Source organism: Lynx rufus, unplaced genomic scaffold (assembly GCF_022079265.1).
Source record: "Lynx rufus isolate CCGP_SWC_20201006 ecotype Redwood Valley unplaced genomic scaffold, mLynRuf1.p SCAF_3, whole genome shotgun sequence".
Classification (NCBI taxonomy): Eukaryota; Metazoa; Chordata; class Mammalia; order Carnivora; family Felidae; genus Lynx; species Lynx rufus.
In genome coordinates this window covers 153,574,587-153,586,313 of record NW_025814845.1, presented here as the reverse complement: position 1 = coordinate 153,586,313, position 11,727 = coordinate 153,574,587, and the positions used below count along the sequence as shown (strand labels likewise).

General features: G+C 38.3%; 1 protein-coding gene across 1 annotated transcript in view; it reads right to left on the bottom strand.

Annotated features, from left to right (window-relative positions):
* Positions 1-1,084: 1,084 nt before the first annotated feature.
* Positions 1,085-11,727, bottom strand: part of PBK (PDZ binding kinase) — a 29,297-nt gene continuing 18,654 nt past the window's right edge. The window contains exons 6-8 of the mRNA XM_047091576.1: positions 10,962-11,091; positions 2,787-2,966; positions 1,085-2,031 (exon numbers count right to left, since the gene is read on the bottom strand). Of these exons, the coding sequence (XP_046947532.1) occupies positions 1,832-2,031; positions 2,787-2,966; positions 10,962-11,091 (510 nt within the window). The 3' untranslated portion in view covers positions 1,085-1,831. The remainder of the gene's footprint in view (positions 2,032-2,786; positions 2,967-10,961; positions 11,092-11,727) is intronic.

The window sequence follows — 11,727 nt, the reverse complement described above, 5'->3', positions numbered from 1 at the left end:
AGAGAAAGGGAGAGAAAACCCCAAGCAGGCTCTGCACTGACAGCACAGAGCCCGATGCAGGGCTCAAACCCATGAAGCCATGAGATCATGACCTGAATTGAAACCAAGAGTTGAACGCTTAACCGACTGAGCCATCCAGGAACCCCCAAGGTGATTTTTTAAAAAAAATAACATTTATTGTCAAATTGGCTAACATACAGTGTGTAAAGTGTGCTCTTGGTTTTTGGGGGTAGATTCCCGCGGTTCATCGCTTACATACAACACCCAGTGCTCATCCCAACAACTGCCCTCCTCAATGCCCATCACCCATTTCCCCCTCTCCCCCACCACCCTCAGTTTGTCCTCTGTATTTAAGTCTCTTACGGTTTGCCTCCCTCCCTGCTTGTAACTTTTTTTTTCTTCCCTTCCCTTCCCCCATGGTCTTCTGTTAAGTTCCTTAAGATCCACATGAGTGAAAACATGATCTTTCTCTGACTTATTTCACTTAGCATACCTTTCAGCTCTGTCCATGTTGTTGCAAATGTCAAGATTTCATTCTTTTTGATCACCAAGTAATATTCCATTGTATATATATGCCACATCTTCTTTATCCATTCATCAGTTGATGGACATTTAGGCTCTTTCCATAATTTGGCTATTGTTGAGAGTGCTGCTATAAACACTGGGGTACAAGTGCCACTATGCATCAGCACTCCTGTATCTCTTGGGTAAATTCCTAGCTGTGCTATTGCTGGGTCATAGGGTAGATCTATTTGTAATTTTTTGAGGAACCTCCACACTGTTTTCCAGAGCGGCTGCACCAGTTTGCATTCCCACCAACAATGCAAGAGGGTTCCCGTTTCTCCACATTGCTTCCCACAGTCAAGTCTGGGTGTATCACCTGGAGTCACAGGGACAATTCATTAACTAAAAATTCCCAGGTGGCTTCTGTGGCAGACAGATGGAAGATGCTGATCCAAATCATCACCTTCATTTCAGATTAACAAATGAGGCCACAAGAGAGAAACAAACCTACCACATTCACTCAACACACCTAATGACACTCAAATTAATGAAATCTAAAACAAGACACCTTTTGGTAACTACAGTCTCCTTTATTCTATATCATTCTATTAGAGTTTTATTATTTTTACACCAGAACTGTGATATGCTTAAGGTATAGATTAGTAAACAAAAAATAAAAAAGGGATCTCAATATAGAAAATACATTTAATAAATAAAGCAAAAGCCAAAGATCGGGGGAGACCCAACAGCGCAAAACAAGCCTTAACCAAAAACGTCTGGAAATACCCAAGGAGCTAGTCTTTTGAGCCATTTCTCTTGGCTTCCAGTGACCATATTTAATAAGGAGCACATCAGCCCAAAAAGGCCAGCAAAAAGGTTAATGGTTTAAAAGATAAGCAAAAGTAGACTTAAGTTGTACTGCGCAAAGTGCTTTCAACAGATCCATTAAAAATAAAGAAAATGTGAGAAACATTAATAAAAGTGATGGTCACTCAATCCAAATCAATGTTAGACATACAGTTTACAGCATTTTATTACTGCTAGTGTTTTAAATCTGTATGTATGTACAAATCCAAATATTTGAGTAGCTAGTTTCTTAAACTTTCTAGAAAACCTACTACAATCTCAAATGCTTATCATCATAAGCATGTTAAGAAATATTGTAACTGTTCAAGTGTTAACTAGGTGCTACGGTCCTAAGACAGGCCACTTCCAAAAAGTCTAATAACTATGGATTATCACAGTAACTATATAATGTATTACAGTAAACAGAACAGTTATACACATGAGCCATCTGGAAAGCTCAGCAGTCATGAATATGAGGTGATCACTGGACATCCATTTCCAAAGCTTCCACGATGTGTGCGGCAGAAGGGCGATCCTTAGGGTCTTCATTAGTGCATACGGAGAAGAGTTCAATTACTTTCTGGTACGTTTCATCCAGCTCTTCCATATTAACGGGTGGCCTCGTCCCCAAAGCTGCATAGTAGGCTTCATCATCAAAGTCACTTTCATCAAAAGTTTTATCTGCTCGTGAAGGCGTTGGAGATTGAAACAAACAGAATAACTTTTAAGTCAGGAAAAGCTTAGCAACTGCTCAAACTCACCCTCCCGAAACAAGAACTCCTCGTCCACTATGTTTTCGGTATGCACAGGCCATCTCTTCAATTATCCTGCCGTGGTGAAGATTAGATACTGTCACGGTTTATAGGTTACAACCCCCCACCCTCTTACTGTGATAGCTTTCCAATCTTTTCCTTAGACTGTAGTGGCAGGATTCTCACACAGAGTCGTGACACAGAGGCTTTTCTTTCCAGGAAGCAACTTTATTCGTGCTGGCACGGCTCAGTGGGGCTCGTACCCGAACACACAAACATGCAGTCTGATTAAGTGGTCTCATGTTACAAGGTCATGAGGGATGTTATCACATATGCATGCAGCCAGGTTGCCTTGAGGTTTTTTGGTTTTGTTTTGTTTTTTATTTCCTTAGGGAGGGGACCCTACCACAAGACAAGAGGAACTTTTAAGGAAATGTTTTGCTCTGTAGGATTTTCTCAATTTATCTCCCTATTATCAATTAACCTACAACTCATTTATATGAGAGTAAACTGAGATAGCACCAAGTTAGTCAGTAGTAATATAATCCACATCTCATGCCACTACCACTAAATCAAACATCTGTTTTAAATTTCAATGTAATAGATAAAATATAATTTTATAAGCTAATCTTTAGTTCAAACTGAAGAGACTGGGATTTATGTTAAAAAAATATGTGGTTATACCTTCATCATCATCATCATCATCTGGAAGATTAATGTGTGGAATAGATAAAGTCATCATTTCCCACAGAGTCAGGCCAAAGGCAAATATGTCTGCCTTGTCAGTAATAATACCATTCTCTTCCAAAGCTTCCTTGGGTTTCCAAGGCTCGGTGCCAATGTAACAGGCCTCGGGGTCAGTCACTGAAATGGGTACAAGTAAGTCGGTCATAAGGGCAAGCACTAGAAATAACTAAGAAAAGCAAGCAACCCAAAGAAAAATGGGCAAATGATTTAGCAGGTAGTTTTAAAGGTTAAGAAATGCAGACAGTAAACATGAAAATACACTCAATCTCATTAGTAAGAATTACTTTTTCCTTATCAGATTGTTAAATATTAAAAAGCTAGTCAGTTGGCAGGGGTGTAGAGAAATAGCAATTCTCTTAGGAGGGGGCAGGAATACAGAGAGACTGTGGATGTCAAGAGCACAGACTCCGGAGCCAGACTGCCTTGCCTGGGTTTAAGGACATTTGCGAGTTGTGTGACTGTGAACAGATCAATGCATCTCTGTGCTCCAGCTTCTCCATTTTCAAACCATACTGTCATCAGGCAGAGAGAAGTACCATTTCTCTGCTTCTGTAATTGCTATGTCAGGGGAAAGGATAAGGGTCAAATCACACATTGGCTCTGAAAGCTTCTGCCCAGGAATGACATAGGCCTACTCATATTTCCATTTCCTTCTTCCTTCCCTCCCTTCTTTCCTTTCTCCCTCTCACATTAATAAAGACAGAACAAATGGGAGGAAGGAGAGAGAAAAATGAGAATCTCGCACTCAGGAAACCAAAGAGCCAGTAGACAAGCACTCATTAATTCATTCATTCAACATTCTGGTGGGGAGGGGTACATCTAATAAGTACACTCTGAAGACAGAGTGAGAACGAAGAAGCCAGACTGGGGCAGCACCCAGCATCGGGTGGCAAGGACGAAAGATGTCTCTATGAGAGCCTTTTCACTTACACCAGCTTTCGGACAGTACACATTGGAAGGCAGTCATGTCCAGTATAAGCTCCCTGAAGGTTTTCCCCCATCCCACCTTGTACCTAAGAGGCACCTAATAGAATGCCCGACTGGGTAAGAGTCTAGACATGGTCCACAAGGGCAGTGAGTCTGGTGATAAGGTTAAGGAGTCAGTCATACCTCATTCTATGTTGGTCAAATTCCTACAGGGATGGATCACACCAAATAGCTTTCTAGAGCTCAGGATCTAATACATCAGCTCCAACTGGAGATGCCAGCCAAGTGCATTTCCTATATGTCCACGGATATTTGCCCAAGCGTGAGATTAGAATTTAAACACAATGGAAGTGGTTCCCCCACATATGTTACTGATCAAGACTGCTTCTCTGTGAAGATGGATTGTTCTGACAAAAGTCTGGTGTGATCATCAACTGATGGTTGACTCATTCCTTTTTGTCAATACAGAAACAACGGATATTTTATTGCCCTTTGCTACATTCAAAAAGGATAAGCAGACATTACCTGATTTAGTTCTCATAGTCATTATGCCAAACTGAAAAATAATTAAACTGGAGCTTCTCCTCATTCATCAATTCTTAGCCGAAACATTATTTATTTAGGAGGGCCTTTCTCAACATCTAGGCTGTGTTAAGTGGCACTGTCGTGTTTATATAATCCCTTCTATCATAACAGTCATTACGCTGTACATTATTCAAGAGCAGCTTGCTGTCCTAGATTATGAACAGTAAAAGGGTTAAGAACTGAAAAAAACAGAAGAGGAAGGAGAACGTCTAAGTATATTCTACAGGCTGCCTGGGTCACTTAGTCAGTTGAGCGTCCAATTTTGGCTCAAGTCATGATCTTGCAGTTCATGAGTTCAAGCCCCATGTCGGGCTCTGTGCTAACAGCTTAGAGCCTGAAGTCTGCTTCAAGTTCTGATTCTTCCTCTCTCGGCCCCTCCCTCGCTCATGTTCTGTCTCTCTCTCAAAAATAAACATTAAAAAAAAAATTCAAATGTATTTTACAAGGTCAGCATTGCCCTGATACCAAAACTAGATAAAGACACTACAAAAACAAAAAAAAACCAAAAAAAACCCAATAAAACTACCAGCCAATATCCCTGATGAACATATATGTAAAAATCCTCAATAAAATATTGGCAAACTGCATACAATGGTATAATTAAAAGGATCCTTCACCATAATCAATAGATTTTATTCCAGGGATGCAAAGATGGTTTAAGATTGATAAATCAATTAATGTGATTAACCATACCAACAAAACAAAGGATAAAAATCATATGATCATCTTGAGGCACCTGTGTTGCTCAGTCGGTTAAAAGTGTCTGACTCTCCATTTTGGCTCAGGTCGTGATCTCACAGTCCGTGAGATCAGATCAAGCCTTGTGTTGGGTTCTGAGCTGACAGCACAAAGCCTGTTTGGGATTCTTTCTCTCCTTTTTTCCCTGGCCCTCCCCTATTTGCATATGTGTGCTCTCTCTCTCAAAATAAATAAACTTAAAAAAAAATCATATGATCATCTCAAAAGATGCAGAAAAGGCTTTTGACAAAATTTGGCATCTGTTCGTGATGAAAATTCATAAAACAAAGTGGGTTTAGAGGAAATATACCTCAATATAATAAAGGCCATAAATGGAAAACCACAGCTAACATCAGTCTCAATGATGAAAAACTGAGAACTTTTCCTCTAAGATCAGGAACAATGTAAGGATGTCCACTTGTGCCACTTTTATTCAACAGAGTACTAGAAGTCCAAGCCATTGTAATCAGACAAGAAAAAAAAAAAGACATCCAAATTAGTAAGGAAGAAGTAAGCTGCAGATGAGATGATGCTTTGCACAGAAAACCCTAAAGACTCCACCAAAAACCTATTAGAAGTAATAAATGAATACAGTAAAGTTTCAGGATATAAAATTAATATACAGAAATCTGTTGCTCTCTATATACTAATAACAAAGTAGAAAAAGAAATTAAGAAAACAATTCCAGGGGCGCCTGGGTGGTTCAGTCAGTTAAGTGTCCAACTTCAGTTCAGGTCATGATCTCACAGTTTCTAAGTTTGAGCCCTGCATTGGGTTCTCTGCTGTCAGTGCAGAGCCTGCTTCGGATCCTCTGTTTGCCTATCTCCCTGCCCCTCCCCAGCTCACTCTCTCTCTCAAAAATAAACATTAAAAAAATTTTTTTTAAAGAAAATCATTTTAAATCATTTTAAAAATCATCATTAAAGACAAACAAAAAGCAGAAACCAGACCTACAAATTCAGAGAACTGTTGGTTGCCAGAGGGGAGAGGGATGCGGGGCATGGGCAAAATGAGTGAAAGGGAGATACAGTTTCCAGTTATGGAAAGAATAAGTCATAGGGATGAAAGTTACAGCATAGCATTGTATGGTGACAGATGGTAGCTACGCTTGGGAAAGCATAGCGTAATGTATAGGTTTATCATACACCTGAAACTAACATAATATTGTGTGCTAACTATAATTAAATCAAACTATAATCAATTAATTAAAATCAATAAAAAATACATACAAAAATTCTTAAGAAAGGGTAAGGACTGTGTCTATCCTATTTTCCTCTATATTCATAATACCTGGCACAGTGCTTGGCCATACTAAGTATTAACAATATTTGTTAAATAAATAATCTAGAGATAACCACTGTTAAAACTGGGCTTGTCACAGCACACCTTATATTATAGTTGTGAAACATGGGAATATACCACCTATTGAAACACAAAAGTTTAAAATAACTTGTAAAGAGGCGCTGGGGTGGCTCAGTTGGTTAAGCATCCAACTTCAGCTCAGGTCATGATCTCGCAGTCTGTGAGATCAAACCCTGCGTTGGGCTCTGTGCTGACAGCTCAGAGCCTGGAGCCTGCCTCATATCCTCTCTGCCTCTCCTCCACTCACAATCTGTCTCTCAAAAATGAGTAAATGTTAAAAAGAAAAAAAAAGAAAAGAAAAAGAAAACTTTTAAAGATTTAGGTGTATTTTTTTCCAAACTTTTCTTAATGTGTACATATTTAAGTGCTATTTTACGATCTGTTCATCTCACTCAATATATCTGGATATACCATTCCTACAAATATAAACCTGTATCATTTTAATAACATTCTATTGTGTGGTGGTACAATAAATTAAACCACCCCTTACTGGTGGACATTCGCCTAAAGTTTTGCATAGTCTATTCTGCTACAATGTATATTTTTATAAGTTAGTACATACACAATTCAGTAAAAAAAGATTGATTTCTCTCCCAGCACCTGTTATTTTTAAAGTGCTTAGGAGTAAACTTCCTCATAAAGAGAAAGCCTTAGCCCAAGAGAAAAAAGAAGAGAACTGCCTTCTCTTAATGCATGGCTGGTTTAGTCAGCTATGCTGACTATAAGCATAAATTGATGAAGCGGAGAGTGCCGGTAAAGGAGCTGCGCAGACATTTCCCCCAGGCTTACAAATGTTTGAGGAAGCCAGATCAAGTTTTTAATTAAAAGTATGTATTGAAAATAAATGCCTTCAAATATACACCTTCAAGGAAGCACAAACCCAGGGTTTATGGCTTCACAGGATGGGCTGATGCTGGGCACCAGTGAAGATTTCACGTGTTAGTATTTTTATCAGGATTGTTATCATTTTCGTTACTGCTGTGTTTTCAACACTACATGAGTTTTGATTATTCTGTCTTAACTCTATTTCTTCTACAAGCCTAAGTCTCTTGGTTTTGCAGAAATTAATATATCGGATTACTATAAAAAATGTCTGCAGTGCCCAATTATTTTTTGGAATATGTTCTTGGGAATGAATTATAGGATCAAAGGGCATTTTGAAAGGGTTTTTTTTTTTGTTTTGTTTTGTTTTTGTTTTTTAAATATAGATTTCCAAATTGCCCTCTGAAAAGACTGTACCATTGTAGCAGTTACCAGTGCTGTTCATCAAGTAGGTCATACTCTCCCCCATCTGGACACAAAGATGGATGCACTTTTTGGCCTGTCAAGGTTGGATGGAGCCATCTGACCTGTTCTGGTCAGTGAGTTGTGAAAGAAGTGGCTTGTGTCATTTCTAATCTGGGGCATTTAATTGTTAGTGCAAGACCTGTGGAGCAGCACTTTCCAACAGAACTTTCTGTGGTAATAAAAATGTTCCATATCTGCATTGTCCCAATATGGTAGGCACTAACCAGAGGCAGCTACTGAGCACTTGAAAAGTGGCTAGGGTGGCTGAGGAAATCAATTTTTAAACTTTTCTAATATTTATTAATTTCAATAACTGTATGTAGCTAGTGGCTACTGTACTGCACAGCTCTGGAGCCTTTTTACCCTCCATATGTACAGTGACGGCAGTGTTCCGTATAGCGGATGTTCTAGCCGCTCAGGTCCTAAAAATGAGAATGAAACATAGCCATAATGGATCTGTAGCTTGAATAAGCTGTGGTTGCTTTAAGCCACTGAAGTTTTTGAGGGTGTATGCTACCACAGCAAAACTTATCCTAACGTGAATGATACCTGATATGATACTGAATGATAACCTGAATTGCAACTTATACTTAGCGTATGAGAGTACATGTTAAGCTAATTTGGGAGTAAGTCAGCCAAAGACAAATACATGATTTCACTCATGTGTGGAAGTTGAGAAACAAAACAGATGAACATGGGGGAAGGGAAGGAAAAATAAGATAAAGACAGAGAGGAGACAAACCATTAGAGACTCTTAAATACAGAGAACAAACTGAGGGTTGCTGGTGGGGTGCTGGGCGGGGATGGGCTAGATGGGTGATAGGCATTAAGGAGGGCACTTGTTAGGAAGAGTACTGGGTGTTAGATGTAATAATGAATCACTAAATCCTACTCCTGAAAAAATAACATAACATAACATAACATAACATAACATAACATAACATAACATAACATAACATAACATAACATAACATGGTTTCTAGTTTTAGTGTCCTTCTTAAGCCCAATTTTAATGAATTATTTACCTGTAATTTTTTTCACTACTCTTTTTTAACATCTTAAAATCCTAATCCTCACATCTTAATCCTACAAGGATTAGGCTGAGAATGGAAAACAGCTTTATTTTTTCTAAAATGTCCACACATCATCATTTACTGACTCAACTACTTCTTTCTCAATACTACTAAACGTCAGTGTTATATAATAAATTTGATATGTTTGGGACGACTGGACTCCTTACATTTTTCTGCCTATTTTGGCAGGAATATCACTGCTTTCACTACTGTGGCTTTATAATACTTAACATCACCTCAGGAAAATTCCTATTCATCATTCTTTCACAAAATTTTCCCGGCTATGTTTGAACATGTATCAAGGTTGAACTTCACATGTTTACAAACCATGAACTTTGACATGTTCTAAAATAAAACAGATCATGTTGGGATAATGCAGAATTTATGGATTTATTCATTCACTTCTGCTTTCTGTCTCTAAGGCTTCATTTATGTTTTTACCTGATGTGAATTCAAAACTCAAACTTAGTTTCATAAAGGTTAAATAATGAAAATGTTTTGCTTTTAGTATTGACCATATCGAATAGGTTTTGATTTGATTTTCTAAATACAGTATAGCTGGAATTTGATTTCAGCTAAGAATTATTTACAAATATTTTAAATTCTTGAAAAACGTGGGTGTTTTGTTTCCAATTGTGTCACTAATTTCTAGATTTGCAGCACTGAGGACAATGTAATCTCAGGTTCTCTCTTGTAACTTTATGTGCATTCAGTTTTAATAAATACTTGGATGTATAGAGATTCACCTTATTATCTACTCAGATATTCTACATCTTAGTTTTGTCTATTTGACCTACTAAGGATTGAGAAAATTATGCCAAAAATATCTTACTTGCATCGTTTCATAATTTCTCCTTTATTTTCGAAAGTTTCAACTTGGTAGCAGTTATATAGCCTAAAGGCTCATAACAGTCCTATCTTTATGAATGAATACAGACATCTTTAGAAAGTCACTCTATTCATCTTGGCTTTTTTCTTCACTTAACTCGCTGATTTTTACTAGAAATTAAAGTGTACAAAAGTTCTGGGGCGCCTGGGTGGCTCAGTTGGTTGAGCGTCTGACTTCGGCTCAGGTCATATCTCACGGTTTTTGAGTTCGAGCCCGCATCGGGCTCTGTGCTGATGGCTCGGAATCTGGAGCCTGCTTCAGATTCCTTGTCTCCCTCTTTCTCTGCCTCTATTATCCTGCTCGTGCTCTCTCTCTCGAAAATAAATAAACATAAAAAAAAAAAAAAAGCGTACAAAAGTTCTAAACAGCATTCATTAACCTTCATTTTACCACATATTCATATGAAGAAGCACATTTAAATGTTATTTATTAAATAACATGTTTAAAGCAGGGACCTTCTCGGGGCGCCTGGGTGGCGCAGTCGGTTAAGCGTCCGACTTCAGCCAGGTCACGATCTCGCGGTCCGTGAGTTCGAGCCCCGCGTCAGGCTCTGGGCTGATGGCTCAGAGCCTGGAGCCTGTTTCGGATTCTGTGTCTCCCTCTCTCTCTGCCCCTCCCCCGTTCATGCTCTGTTTCTCTCTGTCCCAAAAATAAATAAAAACGTTGAAAAAAAAAATTTATAAAGCAGGGACCTTCTTTATATGCTGGCTCTTGGTTCTTACCAAGATCTTAAATTCACTGAGAATGGTCAGTATTTATATCAGAGAAGAAGGAGTCGAGAATGGTCAGTAGTTACATCAGAGAAGGAGTCGGGGCAGGCCAAAGGGCAAGCAGCAGAAGATCTAGCTTTATTAGCACCCCTCTCTCCTACTTCCACCCATTTCTTCTTCTACCAGTTTCCCCAATCTTATCATTATGCGAAACTAAATGAGTTCCTTTATAAAACCTTATTAAAACTGTTTTCTACTCCCAGATATTTTACCACATAAAAATCCCAAGCCAGGTTAGAAATAGTTCCTAAAGTTATCTTCAGTTAAAGTATATTAATAAAAATGCAATAATTTATATTGGTGTGACAAAGCAGGGGGCTGGAGGCTGGGTGGAAGAGAGACAGGAAAGGAGTGGTATTATTTATTGTATACTTTTTATACATAGTTTTTAATTTTAAGTATATAAACTTATTACCTATTTAAATATGTAAAAATTAGAAACCTAAAAATTGCATAAAAATAAAAAAAAAATACTACTTACCAGTCATATTTTCATCCAGTGGTAGAGAGACTCCTACATCACAGATTTTAATTGTTTCAAAATCACCTTTAATTACAACATTTGAGGACTTTATGTCTCCATGAAGCAGTTTCTTTTCTTGGTGTAGATACTAAAACAGTTGAAATTTAATACATCTGAGCAAATATATAAACTGATAAAAATATAGCATAACCTTCAAACAAAAAAAACAACTTGAACTCCCTTCCTGAACTATAGGATTGTATCTGTTCATCATTTCAAACTATCTGAAGTCAGACCAGGGAACATCCTTTGTTACCATAGTCCGCCATACTGACCAGACCTAAAGGAGTCTTTGAAAATCAATGTCCATTTATAGGTAAGCTAACTTTTTTATTTTCAAACTCATCTCATACTTGTCTATTAAAAGAAGATACTGCAGCTTTAAAAATATACCATAATTGGAGCACCTGGGTGGCTCAGTCAGTCATGATCTCATGGTTCGTGAGATTGAGCCCCCCAACAGGCTCTAAGGCGGGGCGGGGAGTCTGCTTGGGATTCTCTCTCTCCCTCTCTCTGCCCCTCCCCTGCTCATGGCTCTCTCTCTCTCTCTAAATAATACAAATATATTTTTAAAAATTCACCAAATTTTCCTTGAGGCTAGTCATTTTTAGAAGTAAATTTGGGATCTTCACAATGAGGCACACTTTTCTCAAATGACTGAGGTGATGCAGAACAGATGACTAAGGGCTACACAGAGGTCACAAGCAGAAGAGGAAGCAGAAAT